Here is a 26,811-nt window from a genome sequence, read left to right on the forward strand (position 1 = left end):
CTTGCTTCAGTCAAGCTTTCTATTTTCCTGCACCACCAAAATTGGTCTCCACATTGCCAGATGCCACAGTCCTCTTCTTATCCAACCTCCCACCCATATGTAACTATCAGTCCTGCTCTCTTTCACTCGGCTCTGGGACAGCACACTCTGTTGGTTCCCTCCCACTTCGGTCTCCCTTCTCAGTCTCCTTCACTGCTTCCTCACCCTCTTTCTGACCTCTGCATGCTAAACGACTCTAGGATGCCATCCGAGGTCCTCTCTTCTTCCAGATCTGTGCTCACTCTGCTGGTGATCACAGCGAGTCCCCTTTCCTTGCCATGGGTCTGCTGACCACTCTCCCGTAAATGTACAGCCCGAGTTCCTGACTCAGATATCGAATACGCCCTCACCTCCGCTTGGATGTCTAATACCCATCTCAAAGTTAAAACAACCGAAAGTCGAACTTTTGATTTTCTCTTGCCCAGCTCTAATATTACCTACCAAATTCACTGCTCCCCAGTATCCCTCATCTTAGTAAAGAGTACCTCCATTCACCTGGATGCTCAGGCCCAAAATTTAGGATTCCTTCCCTCTCCTCATATCCCAAGTATCGTCCTCTATAGTCTCAATTCAACCACGTCTCTTTGTCTCGATGGGTTCCTCCTTAGTCCACAGCAATAGGACCTCACACGTGGACTTCTGAAATGGAGTCCAGCATGGCTGTTGTCCTACTTTCCATCCTCTACCCAGGAACCAAGTGACCCGATCGTATCATTCCCTTGCTCCAAGCCCCCCACATGACCTCTCACATCACCTAGAGAACTCCAAATTCTTTACCTTGGCTTACAAGGGCTCTGGTTATTTCTCTGACTTACTTTTTCCCATGTTTCTTCTTGTTCACTCAGCTTCAGCCATACTGGCTTGACTGCCAGACCCTCAACACGCCAAGCTCCTTCAACCTCCATGCTTTGCCCTTGTGATTTTCTCTCTCTGACATTCTCTGCCCTTTGACTTGATTTGTGTCCTCTCCCACTTTGTTCAGGTTCCTGCTCAAATCTGCTCAAACGTGATTACCTTAGTTAGATCTTGTCTAAGCCCCTTATCTAAACCAGTACCCCCCTGCCTCCGGCACATACCCATCTCGGTGTCTTCTGTCTCTTTACCTAGCTTCATTTTTCTTCCTAGTTCTTATCACTACCTGAAATAAGATTAAATATATGTGTTTTACTTTCTTAGTTTGTTCTCTGTCTCCTCCACTGTACTGTAAGCTCCAAGAGGGCAGAGCATTATTTGTTTTGCTCAACCAGAATAACTCTTATCCCATGGTAGATATTAAATTAGTATGACTTTTATTATTATTATTATGGAAGTAAAAAGACTTTTAAATATGCTGAAAATAGAGCTTAATTAGTAACAAGAATTTCTGCACTGAAGACAATATTTGATTTGAAGGCTTTATCTGATTTAATGCCTTTCTATAGGAATCTTGAACATTCAAGGATATTAGTGACATATCAAGTCTGAAACTGGTAATAGTAGTTGTAATAGAAATTATAACAGTTACCCTTATTCAGCCTGTATTAGTGGCAGAGGCTTTGCATGGATTATTTAGTGTAATTCTTTTATTTGGTCCTATTTTTTTTTAATTGTAACATAGTTGATTGTACATATCTTTGGGGTACAGAGTTGAATGTCAATACCTGTGTACAATATGTGATGCTGAAATCAGCATAATTAGTGTATTCAACATTACATAATGTAATCGTTTTTCGTGGCCCTTTACCAATTCCTCCCTTACCCTCTTCCCCATTTCCCACCTCTGGTAATCTCAGTTCTGTTCTCTCCATCTGAAAATTCAACGTATTATTATGATTGTTGTTTCTTTATTTCGTTTTTGTTTGTTTGTTTATTTTTTAGCTCCCATTTGTAAGTTAGGACGTGTGGTATTTCTCTCTCTCTCTTTCTTTTGCCTAGCTTATTCCACTCAACATGATTTTCTCTGAGTTCATCCATGTTGCTGTGAATGGCAGTATTTCATTCATTTTTATAGCAAAGTAGCATTCCATTGTGTATATATGCCACATTTTCCTTATCCAGTCATCCAACAATGGACATTTAGGTAGGTTCCAACTCCTGGCTATAAATAGAGCAGCGATAAACATGCGGGTGCAGGTATCCCTTCAACATGATGATTTCCATTCCTTTGGGTATATACTCAGCAGTGGAATTGCAGGATCATATGGCAGTTCTATCTGTAGTTATTTGAGGAACCTCCATAATGGTTGTACTAATTTACAGTCCCACCAACAGTGAAGTAAGTTTCCCTTTTTTCCACATCCTCACTAGCATTTGTTTTTCTCTTTCTTTTTGATAATGGCAAGTCTAACTGGGGTGAGATGATATCTCAATGTGGCTTTGATTTGCATTTCTCTGATGCTGAGTGATGTTGAGCATTTTTTCATGTGTCTGTTAGCCATTTGTATATCTTCATATAAGAGATGTCTATTCAGCTCCTTTGCCCATTTTTTAATCAGGTGACGTGTTTTTTGCTGTTAAGTTGTTTGAGTTCCTTGTATATTCTGGATATTAATCCTTTGTCAGATGCATAGTTTGCAAATATTTTATCACACTCTGTAGGTTGTCTTTTTGATCTGCTAATTGTTAGTTACGCTGTGCAGAAGCTTTTTGGCTTGATATAATCTCATTTGTTTATTTTTCCTTTTGTTGCCTGTGCTTTTGGGGTCATATTCATAAAGTCTTTGCCTGGTCCTACTTCCTGAAGTGTTTCCCCTATGTTTTCTTTTAGTAGTTTTACAGTTTCAGGTCTTTTAAAAAGTTTTTAATCCATTTTGAGTTGATTTTGGTATATGGCAAGAGGTACAGGTCTAGTTTCATTCTTCTACATATGGATGTCTAGTTTTCCCAGAAGCATTTATTGAAGAGTCAGTCTTTTCCCCAAAGTATGGTCTTGGTGCCTTTGTCGAAGATCAGTTGGCTGTAAGTTTGTGGGCTGATTTCTGGGTTCTCTACTCTGTTCCATTGGACTGAGTGTGTTCACCGCCCCCCTAGTACCATGCTGTTTGGTTAGTATATCTTTGAAGTATAATTTGAAATCAGGCAGTGTTATGCTTCTGGCTTTCTTTTTTTTGTTCAGGATTGCTTTTGCTATTTGGGATCTTTTGTTGTTCCATATGAATGTTAAAATTGTTTTTCTATTTCTGTGAAGAATGTCATTGATATTTGGGTGGGTATTGCATTGAATTTGTAGATTGCTTTGGGTAGTAAGGACATTGTCACAATGTTAATTCTTTTAATCCAAGATTGTGGAATGTCTTTCCATCTTTTTGTGTCCACTTTAATATCTTTCAACAGTGATTTGTAGTTCTTGTTGTAGAGATTTTTCACCTCCTTGGTTAAATTTCTTCCTAGGTATTTTGTTTTTTTGGTGACTATTGTAAATAGGCTTGCTTTCTTGATTTCTTTTTCTACTAGTTTATTGTTGGAGTATTAAAATGCTACTGATTTTTGCTTGTTGATTTTACTGAAATCATTCATCAGCTCTAAGAGTTTTTTTGTAGATTCTTTAGGTTTTTCTATATATAATGTCATCTGGAAACAGGGACAATTTGACTTCTTTTCCAATATGGATGCTCTTTATTTCTTTCTCTCACCTGATTGCTCTGGCTAGTACTTCATGTAATTTTCAAAACAACTTTACAGGGTTCTATTATTGCAATTTACAGATGTGGTGTGGTGGTTTTAAAATATGTCCACAAATTCTCTGATAGTCCTCCATTTAAAAGGTAGAGTCTAATTGGCCTCTTCTTGAGTGTGAATTTGGTTTAGTGGCTGAGTTCTAAACGATAGAAAATGGTTGAAGTGATTGTTTGGTGTCCAAGATTAGCTCTTCAGAGCATTGTGTCTTCCTCTTTGTGCTCTCTCTATTGGGTCACCAACTTGGGTCTTAGTTTTATCATCTCTAAAGTGAGAGGTGTGGATCAGATGACATCCCCAGATATTCAACATGACGTGCTGTAAATCACCTCTGCATCAAATAAGCTTCTTAGCATGGACTATGATGACATCAGATTAGTAAGCTGCTCTGTCCTAGAAAGAGCTGAAACTTTGACAGTTTTGCTTTATTTTGGTGGATTGGGGAGAGGGTACACGATAAGAATGTACATGAGGACAGTCAAGCAAACCTACAGAGAGACCCATGTGGTTAGGAGCTGAGGCCTCCCGCCAACAGCTATGTGAGGGCACCATCTTGGAGAAGGATCCTCCAGCCCCAGTTGAGCCTTCAGATAACTGCAGCCCAAGAGAACATTTGACTGCAGTCTCATAAGAGACACTGAGCCAGAACCACCCAGCTAAGCTACTTTCAAATCCATAACCTTCAAAGATGGTGACATTAGGAATGCCTTTCATTTTAAGCCACTAAGTTTGGGGGATACTTTATTATGCAGCAAAAAATAACAAATACATTTGGAAATGGAAGGACAGAGAGGTTAAGTAAAGAGTATGATACCATATAACTAATAGGGAAGATGCAAGAATTGGAAACCAGACAATCTGATTTTGAAGCTCACGAGTTCACCCAGATAATATAGGAGGTCAAGATCGTGTTTTAAGTAATACCAGGAGGAGAATATTGCCACATTCTAATGCCACCATCAGGGCAGTGGATAGTCTTTCCTTGGATATGAAACTGGCTGGTCTTGCTGTATTATATGGCCATGTTCTAAGCAGCTGTTGTCCTTGCTTATAAGTTCCCTTTATGTCTTAGATTTGTTCCAATAAATTTATAGTGGACACCTATCTTTCCAGTATCCCTTCCACCATTCCTTCGGGCTTTTGCTTGTCCTCAATTCCAATAATGTGATACTGGTAAAACTGCCAATTGTCCTATTCTTCCTTCCCTGTAGGTGGGGTGTGTGACTTAAGCCTTGCTAATCAGGGTGTACTACCAGTGACTGGTTATGGTCAGTGAGCCAAATGTGTGTGAGCTACACTGACCAAGCAGAGCCTGCCCTTGGATTCAAAAATTCTGTATGAGGAATAAGCCTGGGGGATGCAAGCTTCCAGGTGCCATATTCCCAGCTGCATGGAAGAAACCTACCTTCAACAGGAAAAATGCCAGCATGCAGAAGGAAGCAGAGAGTGAGAGAGGCCATTTTATATCCCTTGAGACCTTGAATCCAGCCAAACCTGAGAGGGATTCCATCCTTTTCCCATCTATATGAGCCCATAATTCCGCTTTATGTTTTAAGTTAGTTTGAGTTGAGTTTTCTATCACTTGCCCTTGAGTTATGACTAGTATGAAAAGTCTACCCCAGTTTGTGGAAGACGGCAGGTACCTTCCATTCTCCAGGAGAAATAGTTTTTCATCATCTGAAGAACCTGCAGCAGCACCATCCATTGCTTGGGCTGACTTTTCCAAAGAGGGTGAAGTCCCCCTTCATCCCTCAGGAAGCATCTGCCTTTTTCGGAAGCCAGCGATGGTCTGGAGGTGAGCTCAAAATAAAATAGTGTTTCAACAGATGGGCAGCTCAGTCACTCAGTTTAAAATCTTAGTCATCTCTGTATCCTTTCTTTCCTCAGTTGCCTGCCCCTCCCCCAGTCCTCAACACACGCACATCCTGTTAGTCATGAAGTCCTGTTGATCTGGATCAAATGCTTCATGGAAGTAGGTGGAGTAGCCATAATGTTAACCTGCTTCTTCCTTCTGAACATCTTGCAAACCCAGTTTTTCTTCTTCAACACTTACCACTGGGGACCCCTGCAGCTGGTTTCCCTGCCTTTAACCTCAACCCCTGCAGTTGATTTCTCAGATTTCTTCTAGAATTTGTTTTCTAAAGTACATTTTTGATTGCCCACATGCTTTGGATGGATTCAAAAGTCTTCACCAATTTTCCATTGCTGACCTGCTAAATGTCAAACTTCTTAACTTGGCCTTCAGGACTCTCCATAGTCTGACTCATGGTCACCATCCAAGGTCCTGTAACCTCTACCAATCAATCTGCTAGTCTTCCCATACCCTTCTCATTGCAGAATTTCTTACCATCTACCCTTCCTTCTTTCCCTGAATTGAAACACTGTTCCTCCTTTTCTATGAGACTTCAAGATCCATTTCAGTCCTACTTCCTCCATAAAATATTTCCTGAGCATGCCAATCCACAGTGAGTCCCCCCTTCTGTGAACTCTGTAAACAATTGTTTAGACTAGGGTTTTCCAAACTGTATTCACATTTCCAGGGAGTATTTGGCTAGCACAAGTCAGGTTTCTGGTGTTCTGTAATACTACCGATTATATATTCAAATTTGGCTAAGATTATTACGTCCAGACCCAATTTCTTTCTTGTCTTCTACTTCCAAATTACATCCTCATGCTTTGGTGGTGCATTTATTTCTAAGTACAAATAAAGGATCATTAAAATTTGTTTTGCTACCTATAGGCAGAGAATTGCTTATTATTAATGTTATTGTTTAAAACCATGAACGTTGGGAAAATATCAATATGAAAATAGATCTGCTATAACGATTTCCACAGTTTCTAAACCAAATATGCTTTCTTACTTATTTTCACACCCTCACCATTTTTTTCTCACACCATTTTAATAGGGGATTTTAACTAGAAATTGGTATAAAATTTGTTGTGTTAGTATAGTCTGACAAACATTCATTGTGTTCCTACTATCTGTCAGGAATATGATAAATGCTTATGATACAAAGATAAATAAATCCCTGCAGGGAGAGCAACAGTTTTCCAGATGGATTCAATATGGAAGGGTGTTCTAGGCAGAAGGAACAGCATATGCAAACTCATGTGTCCTGGAATGAGTCAGACATAAAAACTTTGTGGTCTAGATTCCATGGAAATTTTTTTTAATTGAAAAACTTGGTGACTTAAAGGTTTGACAGTCTCTGGCTCCTTTGCCACTTCATTCTCCACAAGGGCAGTTCAGGGTCCAGATTCAGACCCAATGATCTTTACTGAGTTCTGCTGGGATGGATGGGCCACTTCAAGTATAAACAGATCCTCTATTTAATTCTCACATCACCCACATGCTTACACTGTCTCCCATTTACAGATGAGGGCAGCAAGGCTTAGATGGGTAAAGGGATTTGCCCATGGTCTCACAAATAGGAAATGACCCAGGGCGGACATGAGGTAAGTACACCTCCCATTTGGAGAGACTGCCCCACTGGGCATATTTTAGGCTGGGATGAGGAAGACTTTTCCTCCAATTTTACTTTCCCAGGTTCTGAGAAAACTATAGTTTTTAAAAGAAGGAGAAGACTTTAAGCTGAAGGGTGACCAGTTGTTCATGATATTGATGGGAAGAGATGACTTAAGAACGAGTCTAGATTTTAGAGAACCTCTCTAGTCCCTCCAGCTGTGGAGCCTAGTACATAGAGGGAACTCCTTTTTGTTGAAGAATTAAATGCACCATTACACTCCTCACATGCGTGTGTTTAGTCTCCCTTCCTGGATTCAGAGTCCCCTGTGGGCAGGGTCCCAGTTGTGTCCGTCCGGGAACACGGTGCCGTTGGGTAGACCTTGGGAAATGTTTGTTTAATAACGGATGAGTGAATGAGTAGTGGAGGTGGAGGAGCTTGCTCAAGGAAGGTCATGCCTGGTTCTAAAGACTTTCCAGGGTTTATGGGGTGGCCACGCTGTCCTGGCTCTCCAAGGCGTCTTTGGATGGGCCATTTCGTCCCTCCTCCCCGCGGCCTCCACATCTTACAAACCAGCCTGGAGGGAGGGGCCGCGCAGCCCCGAGGGGCCAGGTCTCTTGGGGCGGCGCCCAGTCCTCTCGCGGCGGAGGAGAGAGGTGGGGGACCCCGGGCCAGCTGAGCTCCGCGGGGGCCCTTTCCCTGCGACCTCCGCTGCCTGGATCTCCGGCCGCCCCTTCGCGGCCCGGGCCGGGCACGCCCGCCGGGCACCTGGCCCGCCACCCTCCAGGGGCCCCGCCGGCCGCCTCCGGAGCCGGCTCGGGGCGGCGGGGCGGGCCCGAGCGCTCCTCGGCTCCCGGACCGGTCCCCCGGGGCGCGGCCGGGCCACCGCCCCCGTCCCCCCCCCGCCCCGGGGGCCGGGCCGGGCTCCCGGGGGGCGGGGACTCGCCCAGTGGCAGCAGCGTCCGGGCCGGCGGCGGGCGCGGGGCGGCTTCCTGCAGGCGGCGCCGGGGCGAGCCGTTGCCGGCTGCAGCCACCGCCGCCGGGTCGCCGGGTCGCGGGGGCCGCGGCGCTCGGGCCGCGTCGGTGCCTCCCGGGCGCGCTGCGCGGCCGTCGCTGCTGCCCGCGCTCGTGCCGCCGCCGCCGCCGCTGCCGGTTACGCCAGCCCCGCCGCCGCCCGCTCTGATTCTGCGCATAGGCAGCCCCCAAGCCTGTCATTCTGCAAAAACACAGTTTACTCAACACACCACACACACACTCGCACACACACGCGCGCACACACACGCGCACCCTGGCCCCCGCGCGCACCCGAAACGGAGGGCGCGAGCGAGCAGACGCGCACACCCGGCGAGCCAAGTTCCGCAGCCTGGCATGGCTTCTGGGGACCTTTACGAGGTACGGGGACGCGGGGCGCGGGCCGGCCCCAGCCGCGGGCAGCGGCGGGCGGCGGCGGCGGGCGGCGGGGACCGGGCCGGGGCCGGGCGCGAGCCGGAGTTGCCGAGCCCGCGGCGGCGGCGGCGGCGGCGGCGGCGGCCCGAGGGTGGCGGGGGCCGGGCGCGCCTCCCGCTCGCCGCCCGCCGCCTCCCGCGGCGCCCGCGCCCGCTCCCTCTTTCTCTTTCTCTCGCGCACACACTCTCTTACTCCATCTACTTTGCGGCCTTGGAGGGGAAGGAGGAAGCCGGGCGGAGCCGGGGCGGGGGAGGTAGCGGTCCCGGGGAGGTGTTTCTCGCCCGACGAGCCGCCTCGAGTGCAGAAAGTACAGGTAAAAGTCGGCGCCGGACGTGCCGGGAATGCGGGTGGCCGCGCCGCTGCCCACGGGGGTGCGGGGCGGGGGTGCGCGGCCCGGGCTGGGCCGGGGGACGCGGGAGAGGAGGGGGGCGGGCGATCCGAGCGGAGCCCCGGCGGGGACGAGGTGGGGTCTTGGGGGGCTGCGGAGGGGGCGGTTGGTGGGCGTTCAGGAGACACCCGCCAAACCGTTCCCCAGGGCCACCGGGTCACCTCGCCCCTCCCCTCACCTGCTGCCCCCGCCACGGGCTCGGAAGCCCTCCGGGCTGGGGCGTGGGGGCGGTCTTTGCGGGTGTCATGCTCACTGGGGACGAAAGGGGGCGCTGCAGAGGGCCCTCGGAGGAAGGGAAGGGAACATGGAAGTCGGAGGTGGGTGGTTACACGTTGCCAGAGGATGTGGGATGTGAGCCCTTCTCCCAACATTCTCTGTCACTCTCAGCGGGTACCTACCTGTCTCGAGGGCCACACAGGTAGAGGCCAGCACTGGATACTTTGAAATCGTCTCAAAAGTGGTGAAGGAAGACATTAGTCTGGCAGCTTTGAAACAATGGAGAAATACCCATGATCTCTGGGGGAGCTAGGGCTTAGCTAGCTCTGGACACAACTTTTCCTGCTTTGGATTCCTGACAAGTGGACAATGCAAGAAACTACTACCGCTCCTTTGGGAGAATGCCCTCAGAGAAGTGTTGGCCCTCAAGAAAAGATAAAGAAGCTAAGAGACCAGCCATCTTCAACCAGAAGGCGGGTTGATCCTTTAAGAAACCAGCCTCAGGGGTCAGCCTGGACCTAGACACCCCTGAACATAAATCTGTTAACACCAGCTCTTGTTCTCAAGGCTTTTGGCTAAATTGAGATGAGCACCCAGAAAGGCTGGGATTAGCCCTTTGGGTAAAAGATGGCAGTGGCGATTCACCCACTATGAGCTTTTTCCTCTGGGCCCTCCTGGGCAGCTGAAGCTTTTTCAGATGGTGGATTTGCTGGCTGGTGTGAGAGAAGAATAGGGAACAGGCAGGTCACCATCTTAGCCTCCTGTGTGACTAGGGTCTTTTGCATGATTCTGGACTTGGTGAGGCCCAGTCATGGACCACTAGGTAGTGAGCTCAGGTGGGGTGAATGGGCGATCTTAGCCATCTTTGAAAGAGTGATGCAAGTTGCCCTTGTCTCTAGGATATGGCCTTCCTCGTCCCTGCGCTAATAGAGAAGACAAAGTTGCATAGAGACCTTGTGAAGAACTTTGGCAGATGTGTCAGTGGATCACCCAAGCTCCTTGGTCTGTTTCAAGATGGCAGACAATTTCTGAAACCAAGAGTTGATGTTCAGTGATGTGGAATGTTTGATTGAGCTTCCTGAAGTATAACCAGCACTATCGGACATTGGCCAAAAGTAGATATTGCTCTGGGGCAAAACTGATCTCATTGGGATCATGGATTTTTCTACCCATTGGTATCGAATCGTCTTAGAGGTGCTGACCTTGCCTGGGTGAAAAGTTACATCATGAAGACATTAAGAGGACATATTAGGAACTGTCAGTATTACCCCCACTTAAAGTTTGGAACTTATGAACCTTCTGGGGATAATTTCTTGTTTAATGTTCATCTGAAACTGCCTTCCTATTGGTAATTATAGTTGCCAGATGAGTATGTTAAGAGAGGAGTTTTCACAACCGCCTTGGAAATATCTTAGCACCTCAAGAGTTCTTACTGAAGTTCAATAAGCAGGACAATAATAATAATTACTTCTGTAATAGTAGGTAATTGTGCGAGATGTAAAATGGTTTTCCCATGGCTAATTATTTGCATATCATCATTACTAAAAGGGCTGAATTGCATTACGAGAACATAACCAATGTCAACGTTTTTATAGCCTGTGTCTGCATAACATAACATATACTGAAGAATTTAATTTATTCAAATTTTGTTTGTAAAACAAGAAGTGCTAAGTGTACCTTAGTATATATATTTCTAACTGTAAAATTGTGTGTGTAAAAAACAAGGTGTCGATTTAAGAAAAAAAATCTTGGAATATCTAGTACATTGACCTTGGGGAAAAAAATCAAATTCTAAATTACAATATTACCTTAATTAAATGTTATACTCAGTTGTACATAAAATGGTTTCATGTAACCTCTAACCAAGAAACCACATTTTGAGTGGGCTAAGAATGATTACATTCGTAATTGATATATTTCAACTGTGTGTCTGCTGACATTCTCTTTGACCCTTTATGATGAAGGTGTGATTTGGATTGGAGAGATTCTTCATTTTGTCTTTGGTGTTTCAGACAATTATAAAGAGTAAACCTTCCCCAAGTAGCACTTTTAAGGAATAGGGGCTGATTATAAAGACACCAGAAATGAAAACTTTATGTAATTGGCACTCTTCAATTAAAATGAAGAAATATGGAATCAAGCTCAGGTTCTGAAACTTTGGATCTTGATAGATAGTTTTGCTTTGTTACTTCTATAGTAGAATTCTCATCATGTGTTTGCATTATAGCTATCACCTCTAGGAAGGTGATTTTAGATATTGGTTGATGTCTTAGAGTCAGGTATCTGGATACAAAATAAAGTTCCTTATCCAGATGCTGTGGTCTACATTCTGCTAAACATAGGGTCATAAAGCAGAGGCCTGTGAACCAGATCTAGGCTGTGTATGTATTTTGCCTTGCCTCAATGGTGGCTAAGAAAAATGGATTTGAATACCTTTAGGTGGAGCATGTGATCTCTAGTTTGTTGCTGTCCCAGTGCTTTCTGTTACCATGTACCCATTCTCCTGCATTTTTACATTCTTAGTTTGGCTCTAATAGGCATTAGATTTTGCAGCCCCAGGATTCTAGTCAATCATTTGCTAAGATGTTTGGGCATAAGGAAGACATAATCATTGGAATAGGGAACTCAGAACTGTCTCTGAGTCCTTAGCTCCTTGCACAATCAATTACTTGTTGACTGAATCAGCGGACAGAGGACATATACACCTTGGATGACCCTTTTTATCTTTATGTTGGGTGTTGCACTGTATTCTCTTTTCTTCCCCAGCTCATGGTCCCTCGGTGGTGGTAAAACTATGTGGAGGGGTAGCTCAGTTCTCCCTCTGCAAGGAAGTATGACTGAGTCCTTTAACAGAGAACCAGACCGTTCTTCACTAGAAAGACAATGCATTTAAGCTTCAACCATGTGGCTTTCCTTGCTATTGGGTGGTGTTTTACACCCCTCCCCTGTGATTAGCTGACAGTGGGGAGGAGGTCTCCACCTTGTTGGCAAAAATATTCGAAGAGAATGCTTTATGTCTATAGAAGAAATCAGTATGGCCACATTGAAACTTTTTGAGATGGACTTGACAATTCCTTGTGCGTTAACATTCAGTTTATGTACACTTCCCAAAATTCTCTCTTAAAAGGATGAAATGCTTTTAAGGTACACAGTGTCTTTTGGGACTGATGTGCATTCATCCTTATATACATACAAATCTATATGTGCATGTGTATGATTATGTCTACATTTGTATAATATATACATATATATAAGAAAACATTTCTTGGGCCGGCCCCATGGCTCACTCGGGAGAGTGCGGCGCTGGTAGTGCCGAGGCTGCTGGGTTTGGATCCTATATAGGGATGGCCTGTGCACTCACTGGCTGAGCGTGGTGCAGACAGCACCGTGCCGAGGGTTGCAATCCACTTACCAGTCAAAAACAAAAACAAAAACAAAAACAAAAAACATTTCTTTTGTTTTATACCAAATAAAATAAATAGTAGAATAATTTTGGTTTTGTTGAAAGACATTTTCTTTGGTTAAAATGCTCCGAGGCACTTTCGCTATAGCGCTGTATAAGCACCTCGTGTTCTGCAAAATCACGCACTAAAAATAACGGAGTTTATGGGAAAAACAGGACTGAGGCAGAGCGCTGAAAACCTATTGCACTTTGTGACCAGAACACTAACCAAAACGAATACAAATCTAGTGAGATACAGCTTGGTTAAATCTCCACTGGCTGGTACTTGTCCTTCGCAATCTGTCCTTTACAGTCTTCAAATTGAGCTGTGCGTCCTTCTCTCTGTAGATTGCACAAGGCGTTTGCGTCTGATAGAGTCCATTTTCATCAAAGTTAAATCTGGTCTAGGGCATAGCCTTCCGTGTTCCTCCGTTTAGGGAGAAGTGTTTTCATAGCTTCTTCATCTGTTCTTGCAGTTTCGCCGCGCAGGTGAACATAGTGGAAAGCGCTGTGGTTCTTAGAGCCACAAAGTCAGCTACTGCTCACGCTAAAGGAACGCACTTAAGCACAGCTTCAGCTTTGTTTTAAGGTCTTCATACTTAAGTCTTTCTCTTTCCTTGTGAAAGTGCTTGCTTGCGATTGCTTCAGAATATTAACAAGCTAGGAAAAATAGCATATGAACCAACACAATTTACTTGTTATACTGACATCATTCTTCTGTTTACCAATCACCTCTGAAGTAGTTCCTGTAGAGAAACATGTGTACTAGCAGGAGGGATAGTCAGTGGTACAACTTCCTGAATCTTTGTGCCAGTAATTGAAGAGGCACATATCTTCAGAGAAAATGCATCACTTGAGTTGGATTGATTCCTTGGCATTTAGTAGGCACCCAGTGAATATGGAATGGATGTATGATTCTCCCACCTTTTGAAAGTGATTTTAAGTTATCAGTGTGCATAGGCCTCAGCTTATTTTCAAATAGACTTTTATGTCAAGTTACTCCTTATTATATAAGATCATTTCTTCAGAGGCTTAAACTGGCCTTGAAAGGGGTTAACATGACTCCTTGCAACCTGAGCAATTGCTAAGGAATGGTTCAGGCCTGGTGATTATTGAAGATCTCAAGTATTGGAGACATGCATTTGGATTCCAAAGATACGGGTCCTTCTGGATCTCTTGGATAGTGAAGAGAGGTACAGGAGTGGCTGAGCTCATAGCACCATCACCCATTTCATACTTATAGACCACCGAATATATGCCAGGCACTAGGGAAACGATGATCATGCCCTCCCTGCATCCATGTCTAGGGGGAGATCCAGTTAAGAAAACAGGCAGTTTATGGTGCAGCAGGCAACGTGTTAATACAGGTGAAGAGGGGGTTCTCTAGGAGCATGTGGAGGGGATGCATGATCCAGCCTTGGGGGAATGAGGGAAGGCTTCCTAGAGGAAGTGATGTCTCTTGGGGAGTTTAAACTAGGAAATGAGCATGACCAGATTTGCAGGACTTACTGAGAATATTTCTTATCTTTTCTGATTTTGGAAAAAAATTGTTTATTGTTAAGTCTTAAAAAATACAAGCAAAAAGAAAAAAAGTAAAAATTATGGTACCTAAGATAACTGTTGTTATGCATTTAGCATGTAATATTCCATAAATACTAACACGGTATTTGAATTAAATGCTAGCTTTTTTGGTGGAGATACAAAAGTAATACTGGAACCGTTTTCTACACATATTTATGTATATACAAATATATACATCATTTTCACATATCCTAAAATATTATTCTATGTCATGACTTTTAATGACAGGTTAATTTTCCCTTGAATGCATCATTTTTTGAATAACTAATCCCCTGTTGTTGGACATCTATATTGTTTTCATTTGTAAACCATTATAAGTATTGCTGTTATGAACATTCATAAACATAATTATTTGTATGAATAACTTATTTTCCTCAGGATAAATTTTGAGAAGTGAAATTACTAGTTTGAAGAATGTGAATATTTTTAATGCTATTTATGCATAATCCCTGATTGCCCTTTAGAAATGGACAGTAGATTAGATTGGAGGAAGACTAGAAGCAGAGTAACCAGTTAATGTGCTGTTTTAGTAATTGAAACAGATGACAGTGGCTTGAACAAAGTGAGTGGCAGGGAGGATGGAGAGAAATGCATGGAATTGAAAGATTTAAAAAGAATCAACCCAGTTTGATATATCAATCAGGATTATGTTTGGCGGCATATAATAGAAAATATACAACGGTGGCTTAAACAAGATTTATTCTTTTACATGAAATAAGGCTTGTAGTTAGGCCGTCCAGGGTTGATATGATGCTCTTTGAAGCTCTCAGGGTTCCAAGGTCCTTTTTTCTCTGCTCTGTCATCTTCAGCTGTGGCTTCTATCCTCAAGGTCACTTGATGGTCCAGGATGGCCATGGAGCTATAGCCATCTTGTTTGTAAGAGGACGAATGAAGGATGGAAGAGCAAAAGTCTCTTCGTAAATTGTTTGGAAGTTCTATCTATACAACCCTGTGTTCTTCTAATTGGACTGAAAGTAATTATGTGGTCATACCTAGCTACAAAGGAGGCTGGATGAAAAATGTAATTTTCAGCTCTACTTTCCCCTCCCTTCCTCAAATAAAACTTAATTGACAGTATGTAGGGATTAAGGGAAAGGAAGGAGTTGGATAATTTCTAGGTTTCAGTTTTAGTCCATTAGATCCATGGCGGAACCTGGGAAGAAGCATTGGTTGAAGTAAGTGGAGGCAGTGGAAAGGACAATGAGTTTGGAGTTTTTCTAGAACATCCAGGTACAGATGTTCGTAGCAGTAAGTCACGTGAGTCTGAAGCTCAGGAGCAATATCTTACCTAGAGATAGAGATTGGGAATCATTAGTATGTAGATTATAATTAAAGCCAGAGAACAGTGTATAAACATCAAGAGAGGTCCAGTGATGGAGACAATGGACACTTTAGGGATGGAAGAAGAGAAAGAAGATCAGATTTATAAGGAGTAGCAGGAGAGGTAGAAGAAAAACCAGAGGCTTTGCCATTGTGGAGGGGAATGGAAGACTGCATTTTAAGAAAGAGGGGATGGCCAATAGTGCCCTTTGGATTTAATAACCAGTAAGTCATTGATAACCTTGGGATGCATCTATTCCATCAAGTGTGTTGGTGGATTGGGGAGGGCTTGATTGCAGCATGATGGAGAGTTGGAGGGTGTGTGGGGAATGTACATGTAGAGACATCTTGTATGAGCAGCTCTTAAGAGTCTTGGGTGTGATGGTGAGGAGTGAGTGCATGTGATGTCCAGGGGTGACGTGGGAGAACAGATGAGTCACGTCCATTCCTCTAGTGCTACACGTGCTCTGCTACTTTGGATGACTTAGATAACAAAAGACTGTGGTGTAGACTGAATTATTGGACTTACAGTAGTAGAAGTGACTTTCTATAAACCCCACCAACCCTTTTTCTGCTGACCTATGACAGTTGTGTCTGATGTGTCAGTAATTTTAACTGGAGAAAAAAAAGTAGAGCAAGTATCATGTAGTCATACAGAACCTTTCTTTTTTTTTTTTTTTTTTTAAGTTTTAGTTTGTCGATATACATTGTGGCTGATTATTGCTCCCCATCACCAAAACCTCCCTCCCTTCTCCCTCCCCCCCACCCCCCCAACAATGTCCTTTCTGTTTGCTTGTCGTATCAAGTAGTTGTGGTTGTTATATCTTCTCCCCCCCCCCCGGTTTTTGTGTGCGTGTGTGTGTGTGTGTGTGTGTGTGTGTGTGTGTGTGAATTTATATATTAATTTTTAGCTCCCACCAATAAGTGAGAACATGTGGTATTTCTCTTTCTGTGCCTGACTTGTTTCACTTAATATAATTCTCTCAAGGTCCATCCATGTTGTTGCAAATGGCAGTATTTCATTCGTTTTTATAGCTATAAGAACCTTTCTTCATTAAGGGTTTGTTGCAGCAGCTTTCACCTGTGAGGAGAGGTAGGGTGGACAGAACACAGTGGTGCTATTGATAAATCAACTTGATGATTTGTTTCATGTGTTAACTTGGCTGCCTCCAGTGCCCAGTTATTCAGTCAAACACTAGTCCAGGTGTTGTTTTGAAGGTCTTTTGCAGATGTGATTAAAGTCCACAATCAGTTGACTTTAAGTAAGGGAGATTATCTTAGATAATCTTAGTGGGCCCGATTCAATCAGTTGAAAGGCCTTAAGACTAGAACTGAGGCTTCCCTGAAGAACTAGAAATTCTACCTGCAGACAGCAGCTTTAGCTCAGGCACAAGGGTTCCAGCCTGCCTTTCCTGATGACCCGTCCTATGGGTTTTAGCCTTGTCTAGCCAGCCCCTCAACTGTGTAAGCCTATTCCTAGCATAGATCTCTTAAGGTACATATCCTAGTGGTTCTGCTCCTCTGATTGAGCCCTGACTGACACAGTCTGGGTATCAGCCACACTACACTATTTGATAACAGTGTGCGGCTAGATGAGTCTTTTAATCTTTCGAACCTTAGTGGCCTCTGCTGTCAAATGAGATCTCTTCTATTTTTGAAAAATCTCCTTCTAATTGAGTCTATTACCTCTTCAAATAAATGTCTTGCTTTTTAGTAGCTGTCATCATCTTGTTTGTATGTGTGTGGGGTCTAGACCAGAACTGGTAACTCCATGAACGCTGCCGGCGCTTGGTGTTCTATCACACTAGAATTGTTCATGGAGCCATGTTTGGGTGGCAGGCATAGGTAGTGCTGGACCTCAAGGGCAGGGCCTGTCCTGGGTCTGAAATTCATTTCTGCTTTGAGCCAGCCTCTGGTTCTGTGAGGTGAGGGCTCGGTGGGGTTGTGGAGTAGCTCTTCGTGGCCTCGATCCATCCCTTCTTCTCCCTTCTTTCAGTTCATCATTGTGTTCCTACATTTCCTAGCTAGCCGTAGCCACTTTCACATGCTCCAGTGAAAGGTCCATCCTTTGGTCAGGACTTTATACAGTGAAAGGTTCCTGAGAAGCCTCGGAGGGCCGTTTGTCACTTTATGTCCCAGTTTCTGTTACAAAGGGCGCTGCTCCCAAACTATTCTCTTTTCACTCCAGTCACCTCATCTTTCCCAAAATTTCCATGTTGATCCATCATCATGTTGCTTTATAAGTAACTTGGAGAAATATCAGCATGGAGACTTTTGGGACACATCTGTGGTACTGGGGCTGTGGGCCACACACTGCCACACCAGGAATTTCTCTACCGAGGGGTCCTGTTCTCAGATTCTTGGTCAGGGAATTCCTTCTTTATTCTTATTTTCTTATTTTCTAGTCCAGTGTTCTTAAAATTAGGTGTCACATAACACCCATATATGGCTATATCCCGTATTTTTAACACAATGGCATTTTCCATATGTTAACAGGTGTAGCCAGGTTAACTCTTTATTTGTAAGCAGGCCTCAGAATGTAGCTTTTTCTGCCATCTCTGGACATTTATTGAAACTTGTGGAAAATGCCCTATTTTAGCAACATCCACAATGTTCTTAAAAAAATTCAGGCCTATCCATGTCTCCTCATGTAAAATTATATAAGCAAATACACTTCTACAGCACACTCACCACACTCAATTAAATACCACTCAAGGTTCAAGTGGTGGTGGTGGTGAATGTTCACGACATGGTGTAATATCAGCATGAGATAATAATGGAATGTCTAACACTTTGTATCCTTGTATCACATAAAAGGTAGTGTTGGGGTTTATTGAGAGTTCTAGGTCCTTCTTCCCTGACTTAAATTTGAGAGAAGGAATGAGAGCAGTGTAATGTGTTAGAGATTCAACCACGGAACAGACATTTCCTTCTTCTCTTCTTTCAGACATCAGGATCAGTTAGAATGAGGAATATCCTGAGATTGCAAAGGGAGATGATAAAACCAAACCAAACCTGATAGCATTTATAACTACTTTTCATAGCAAACCAAAAATTGTTTTCTTGTTAACAAGCAAACCAAATGCCGAAGGAAATTGGCTGCCGAGGCTTTTATAGGATGGCAGCTAACCTTGCTATAACTTTAAAACATTTTGCTATAATCAAAACAGGCTTTGTTGCTCTCATAAGTTAACTCAGTGATAAGAAAGTGTCATAAGTTAAACTTACAAATGACATCTACACTAAGAAATTATCACATGTATCCATTTTTATGTGTTAGGGTTCCTGGAAACATTTTGATGAGAAAAATGGTTCTATTAGCTGAGCTCCACCATTTTCTGCTAGCCTCTAAGATTTGTGAGGGCAGGGACTATGTCTGTATTATGCATGATTGTATTTCCAGCTCATGGCACTTTGCTGTAGCCTTTCAATAAGTACTCATTGAATGAATGATTGAAAATGTTTGAAATTTATGCTTCCAGACCACCTTGGCCATCTCTTCAGTAAAGTTCCTTTATTGCTTCCTGTATAGCGATAGTCTCTCCCTTACCCAAGAAGCTTCCTCCAGATTGCCCTGGAAATTCAAGTTTCCATTTTGCCTTCCACAGGAACTTGTATAGATTTATTAGGTAACAAAAGTCCCTTTAACTGATTGAAACATTCAAGCCACTGTCCCTCATTACGGTGACTACTAGATTGAGAGTAGCCATTCTCTGTTGTGCACGTGACTGAGCCCCTTCCACACTGAGCACACGCGAAAACTGCCCTATGGTTGCAGGTGCCTCTGCCGTTTGCAGCTCTGCTTCCCTTCTCTAGCCTCAATGGCTCGGCTCAGTTTGATAATGTGTTTAGGTTGGGTTGCCTAGAGATGGGAGTCTGAAATGGAGAGTTGTATCCACAGGATTTATTGAAGAGTGCTCTTGGCAGATACACCCATAAGGAAGCAAGGAAGGCAGAATTGGATCTGCAATGAGGTTGCATCTTAGGTATCAGCTGACCCTATGGGCAGCTCTGGAGCTGGGATGGCCCTTCAGAATTATCCCAAATTGAGGCAAAGGAACTGGGCCCTCATATCCCTGCATCAGACGGTTATTGCTGGTAGGCTGGCCCATAGGAGGGATGTATCCTTGGGTAGGGCAGTTTCCTGTGGCAGATGGCAGTTCCCTTTGAGGGACACATCTGCGAGCCTTCAGCAGCAGAGATAATCTTTGCAGCTGTGGGAATGGGTACATCGACCCTGAAAAGGGGAACTGGGTGGGCATCATGCCATCCATTACACCATCTCTTTTTGCCATTCACTGATGGGTGAGTCTGTCTGCTCTGGATGCCCCAGGATACACATCTGTCACTTTGGTTGTATTTTAGGTTATTGGTTACTCTCTTGAAGTCATCATTTGTCGTTTGCCAGCTTTTTGGGCAGGCTGGGTCTTAAGTATTGATAGGCTGGCCACATTAGGATCTTGCCTATGATTCCCCTGACTCTTCACTCAACATGTAGCACAGGATCCCATGCAGGGAAATATTTCAGAGGCCATCACTTCTCTTGGGTCTCCTTATTTATGGAACATTTTCCTCAATGGGTTCTTCCACTCCTCAGTGGCCTGTGTGTCCTTATCTTCTGCTGCCCGTTCCTTAAACTTTGCAGTTTCTCATGGTTTTGTCCCAGGGTTCTTCTGTTCTCTCACTGTGCTGCAGTGACTATGTGGATGATTTCCAAGTCACACCTGCCTGGGTTTCTCTCCTGAGCTCCAGAACTATCCATCTAACTCTACATGGGCCCTTTAAACTCAAAATATGTTGAACTTATGATCTTCCTTCTGGGTTCCTAGCCTCATCCACCTGTTCCCGAGCTAGGAGTATGGCCTTCTTTATTTTGCCCAGACACTGTGACTGTTTCATTAAATGAGCATCCTGCACATTTCTGGAGTCCATCCCATTCTCTTCATATTCATTCTCACCACTTTAATTCAGCACACAGTCCCTGTAAAGAAAATGAAATTTATTGCTTACAGTTTCTGAGGATGGGAAGTCCAAAGTCCATCTGGTGGTGGCAACAGTGGCCCAGGGTTCTCATATTGCAAGATGGTGGAAGCGGAGAGAGCAGGGAGAGGGCAGAAAGAGAGACACAGACTCTCCACTTCTTTTAAAGACCTCAGAACCACGCCCATGGCCACCATTTTTAATCCATTCACAACTGCACGGTCCTACAATCCAATCACCTCTTCAAGGCTCCACCTTTCAATTACCATAATAGGATTTCCTACCCTCTTAACAGTCACAGCACAGCCCAAGTTTCTAATATGTAAAACTTGGGGGACACAGTTCAATCTTCAGTGAGTTTTGGGGGGACATAATTTAATCCACTACAATCCCATTGCTTGGGGCGCTTCAGCACCTCTCAGCTGATATCGCTGCATCTAGTCCTGCCTGCTCCAATTTCTCTCCATTCTGTACTCACAAATGTCTCTCTAAAATCTCCATTGAATCATGTCTCTCTCCTGATGAAATACCTTTAAAGGATGTATCAGCCTTTTGTGATTTGACTTCTCCTCACCTCCTACTATTTCTCTACTTAATGCATATATTTTATCCAGAGAGACCTGCTTTCAGTTCCTTGAACATCCCATGCTCTCTCCTTTAACCATACTCTTCCAAATGACTGGGACACTTTCCATTGCTAGCTACTGCCACCTTTTTCCTTGCTCAATTCTTACTCATCCTATAGGACTTGGCTTAGATGTTGCTTTGGCAAAATTTCCTTGACTCATCAAGTGTTTTCTGCCGTTTCTTTGGGCTCCTGTAGAATCCATTCCTCTCTCTTTATAGCACTCACTTGAATATGTAGTAATTTATTATCTTATTTTCTAAATCTCTCAATAGATTGTAAGCTTTGTGAGGGCAGTGATTCTGTCTGTCTTGTTCCATACTTAGCACTTAACATATAGCACCTATAAAAATCTGTTTTTGTATCATTATATAATTAATATATTCAGGTCTTTCATTTACATGAAAGTTGAAATTGTCTCAGATATCTCTGTAATCTGTTTGGTATGATGCTTAAAGGCATTTTCAGTCTTTCGGTTTTCCCTGTGTGTTTTCTATGTCTTTATCGATCTGTTAGTGGACATTGTTTTCCGGTAAGCTAAGCCCACTGAAAGCATTCAGCTTTGCATTATCAGTAAAGATAAGGCAGTCTTGTATGCACAGGATTCTGAATCTTGGAGTTGGATGAGAGTTTGAAGTCATCTGTTTATTCTTTCACTAACATCCCTACAGGTGATCAACAGCAAGGGCCTCTTTTATTCTGTTGAAAAAGACAAATTGTTGAGCTGCTAAAAGTGCCTATTTGCCTTCACTGAAATCTGAATGTGTCATATGTGAGACAGACACTCTCTTCCTGGACTATTCTGGAGAGTTGCCTTGAAAATCTTGACGTCATTATTGCTTTCATACGCAGGAATTAGCAAGGAAGCTAGTGAGGCCCAGCACGGCTTTGACTCTTGTATAATTCTCTTGGTGATGAGAAATGGGATCAGGACCTACCCCACTGACTGACATCAAAGGTCTTGACCTTACAGGAAGCACCTGATATCTAAACTTTTCCTGGAAATCCAAACTCATTTGCGAACTATTGGAAGTCAGATCAAGTAATGGAATCCAAAGCACCTGTTACTTTAAAGAGGGAAGGGTAAAATTTGAATGTCTTGATATTTACATTTTTATATTTGCTTGTCTGTGTTGCCACCTAAAACCATGCTCACTTGAAGAATATGGTATACATGGAGACCTGTGAAACAAACTTTGGTAAGGATCTTGTTAATAGAAAGAGGAAAGGAACCATACAGTGGCTGCCTTCAGGATGCAAAAACATGGGTCTTTTTCAAACTGTAGGCCTAATTTTCTCTCTGAATTGATTCATATTTTGGTGCTGTATAATCATAGACTGTTTTCTTACCTTACTTATCAAATACAGCAGATGGCAAAGTCTTTGATATATTGAGGCTTTTTTTATGACCCCACCCCCACCCTTGTGTTGTCATGTCTGTGGTATTGACTGTTGGAGAAGCTGATGCAAGCCCCATTGCTTATTGACTTAATGAATCACTGTGCATCCTTTGAAGAAATCTCATCTCTGATCCTGGATGATGCATAAAGAGGTTGCTGAAGTGATACTTTCTATGCTCCTTGTATAAAGTAATCTTGGTAGTAACTGTAAAAGCAGCAGTAGCATTTAATGAGCATTTACTATGTGCTAGACACTGGTAGATTCTTCAAATGCGTGATCTCATTCAGTCATTCCTGTGGGATGGGTACTAGTATCATCCCTGTTTTATGATTCAGAAATTGAGGCTTGCAGTTACCAGACGGTAGAACCAAGGTTTAAACTAGGTCATCTTAGGTGCCACTACCTTCTCTTGATGAATTGTAAAACCCATGATTTCCCTTCTAATTTCCTTCCTTTTATTGTTAGGTGGTACTTCTGCCATAGCACTGTCTTGCACCTGTGCTTTACACAGAATTCCAGGTGTAGGTCAATCAGTGTTGCACTAAGAACAAGGAAAGAAAAAGAAAATCTTCACGCTTTTCTATACTTATAGCATGAAAACACAATTATGTATGTCTTATTGTTCATGAGAGGGATTACGTAGGCTAGCCTGTATGTTGGCATGTGAAAGATGTCCTGTGAAATGAGTTAATCGGCATGAGAGAGCGTCTGTTTGAGTCTGTCTGAGTGGATTTTTGTCGATACTGCCATAAGCCATGCTGTCTCAGAAAGAGTGATGGCTCTACCTGTGTTAGTAATTATGATGGAACCAATTTTAGTGGTCTTGGTGTTGTAGGTCGGCCTTTCCTCAGGCTTTAGCAGTGAGGAGGAGACTCTGGTTTAAGGACAGTGGGTAACAATTCTTGGTCAGTCTCATCTTGTCCTTTCAGCATATTTATGAGCCTCTGTGTGTTTTTCAATGTGCCCTTTTCCTCTTTTTTTCTTTTTCTTTTGATTGGCATGGTGTTTGCGTCCCTTCACCACTGGAATTGGCTAGACAGTGTTTTTGGAACTCCTTCTTTGCTACCACGCACTGTACTTAAGTTTGGTGCCTGGGGCAGCCAGGCTTCCCATGGGTGAGGTAAGTAATGCCAAATTCTAGCAAATGGGCCTGTGTTAGTTGGCATTAAAAAAATGTTAACAGGGCATGCACATTACTAATTTTTACTAAAATTAAGATAATATGTTGTAATAAGTAGAACTATTTATACCAATACTTAGAGAATGTAATACTATTTTTTCACTACCTGAATGACAAACTGTAAAGTACTGACAGTGATTTATCACTGTACTTTTTTGTAAGAAACTAAACTATAATAGATAGGGAAACCGAGATATGAGAGAATACATATACATATGCAAACACATAATTTCTTTCTTAGATGTTTCACATTGAGCTGTCAGGGTGACTTGATATTTCTATTGATTTTAACTAAGAGTCTTACAGGTCGGAATATCTTAGATGCTGTCTAGTCTAATTCCTCACCCAGCACACACATCCTTCGCCTATGATCACCCAGTATTTCTAGGAAACTTTCCAGGGAAAGGGGATGCTTCACTTTAAAGGGCAGCCTCTTTCATTTTGGCATAGAGCTAGCTATTGGAAAATCCTTTGGTATAGTGAGCCAAAGTTGGCCTTCTTGTGTCATTTCCACCTGTGGAACAATGAATTCGGTCACCAAGACCTATCAGTTTCATTTCCTAGCTAGCTCCATTTCCCCCTGTTACCACTTTAGTCCAAGGCATTTTCTTCTCCCTTCTGGAAGAAACAATAATCTTTTAACTGGACTTTCAGCATTTTCTCTTTGGCACCTTCTGTTCTCATAGTGTATCCAAAATGATTGTTTGAAAAGATAATTCTGAACATGTCATTTTCTTCCCAAAATCTTCAATGGCTTTCCATTGCTCTTGAGCAAAAGTCCCCAGTACTTAATATGATCTAATCCCTGCCTGCCTTTCCTGGCTTGGATCCCCGTTCTCCTCCCACCTGCCCCACTTTTCCTCTGTGTGCCACACTCACTGCCTCTTTTCAGTTCATCCAGAAGTTCTTAGCTTTAAGACCTTTACTCATGCTGTTTCTTCTGGTCCTGCCAGGTCTCTTCTTACCCTCACTTTTGAGCTCTAAATTTGATTCATCAAGGTTTCCTTTCCTGACCCCCAGACCAGGATAGATCTTGTTATATATTTTCTGAGCATCCTGTACTTCTCCACAGTGTTGATCACTGTAATCAGTAAATTATTTCTGTACTTAAGGACTATCTTCTTGAGGGCTGAGTCATATCTGTCTTGGTTACTGCAGTGTCCCTAGCATCTAGAGACTAAGAGGTGCTTGTGGAAGTCTTTCAAGTATTCCAGCTCTGGACTATTAAAAATTTGTACTGTTTTCCTCCAAATTATGCATCATTCTCTTTTTTTCCTGCTGTTATTCTGGTATGTCTCTCAACCCTTCATCCTCTGATGGTTCTTTCATGGATATTCTCTAGTGTATTTAACATCCCACTTTAAATAATTTTCAGTTTTATCAACAAAGGTCAGTTATAATTTGGATACTGGGCATTGAATTTAGTCTCAGGAAAAACTAGAACTTGAATTGCAGAATGAATATTAAAAAAAAAAAACAAAACCAAATATGAATGAAAATAGCATTCTTAAAACTTCTGGGCAGTTGGTAAAGTGGTGCTCAGAGGAACATTTATAACCTTAAACATATGTATTAAAAACAAAAAAGAAATTGACCAATGTAATGGAATAGAGGGCCCCCAAATAAACCTACACATTTACAGCCAACTGATTTTCAACAAAGGTGCCAAAAATATACAGTGGGAAAAGTACAGTCTCTTCAACAACTGGTGCTGAGAAAACTGGATAACCACACACAGAAGATTAAAACTAGACCCCTATCTGTCACCATACATAAAAATCAACTCAAAATGGGTCAGAGACCTAAATTTAAGACCCAAAACTATGAAACAACTAGAAGAAAACATAGGAGAAATGCTACTCAAAATGGGAGAGGTCAGCACTTTTTTGAGCAAGACTACAAAGGCACAGGCAACTAAAACAAAAATACACAAATAGGACTACATCAAACTAAACAGCTTCTGCACAGCAAGGGACACTGTCAACAAAGTGAAGAGACAACCTACAGAATGGGAGAAAGTGTTTGCAAACTACACATCAGACAAAGGGCTAATATCCAGAATATATAAGGAACTTAACTGCAAAGAAGCAAACAACAACAAACAAACAAAGCAAATAACCCAGTTAAAAAGTGAGCGAAGGACCTGAACAGACATTTCTCAAAAGAAGACATATAAATGGCCAGAAGGCACATGAAAAAAATGCTCAACATCATTAATCATCAAGGAAATGCAAATTAAAACCACAGTCATATCATCTCACTCTAGTTAGAATGGCTATTATCAACAATACAAAAACAAACAAACAAAAAACAAAAAACAAATGCTGGTGAGGATGTGGGAAAAAAGCATTGTTGGTGGGAGTATAAATTGGTATAGCCACTGTAGAAAACAGGATATCATTTTTTTTTTTTTTTTCAGTTCCTGGCCTTTTCTTTGTTGGGGGATTTTGATTTCTGATTCAGTCTCCTTGTATGTTGTAGGTTTATTCAGATTTTCTATTCATTCTTGAGGCAGTTTTGGTAGTTTTTGTCTTCCTAGGAATTTTTCCATTTTATGTAGATTATCCAAATTGTTGACATACAATTATTCATAACATTTTCCTATAATTCTTTTTATTTCTGCAAAGTCTATAGTAATTTACCCTTTTATTTTTGATTTTAGCAATTTGAGTTTTCTTTCTTTGTTAGTTGGTCTAAGCTAAAAGTTTGTCAATTTTCTTTATCTTTTCAAAGAACCAACTTTGGTTTATTTGATTTTCTCTATTGTTTTTCTATTCTATCCTTAACTCTAATCTTTATTATTTCCTTCCTTCTACTAGCTTTGGGTTTAGTTTGTTCCTCTTTTTCTAGTTACTTAAGGTATACAGTTAGTTTACTGAGTTTTGATCTTTCTTCTTTCTTAATGTAGGCATTTATAGCTATGAATTTCTTTCTGAGCACTGCTTTCACTGTATCCCATAAGTATTGAAGTATTGGCATGTTTTGTTTTTGTTTCATTTGTCTCAAGATATTTTCTAATTTCCCTTGTGATTTCTTCTTTCACCCTTGGTTGTTTAAGAGAGTGCTGTTTAATTT

At 42.5% G+C, this 26,811-nt stretch overlaps 1 protein-coding gene across 1 annotated transcript in view; it reads left to right on the forward strand.

The window, feature by feature from the left end:
* The first annotated feature begins 8,363 nt into the window (after window positions 1-8,363).
* The window catches only part of CDYL2 (chromodomain Y like 2), a 193,829-nt gene continuing 175,381 nt past the window's right edge, over window positions 8,364-26,811 (forward strand). Inside the window, exon 1 of the mRNA XM_063112080.1 lies at window positions 8,364-8,549. Coding sequence (XP_062968150.1) covers window positions 8,526-8,549 — 24 coding nt within the window. The 5' untranslated portion in view covers window positions 8,364-8,525. The remainder of the gene's footprint in view (window positions 8,550-26,811) is intronic.

The sequence above is a fragment of the Cynocephalus volans genome, chromosome 10, assembly GCF_027409185.1.
Source record: "Cynocephalus volans isolate mCynVol1 chromosome 10, mCynVol1.pri, whole genome shotgun sequence".
Lineage (NCBI taxonomy): Eukaryota > Metazoa > Chordata > Mammalia > Dermoptera > Cynocephalidae > Cynocephalus > Cynocephalus volans.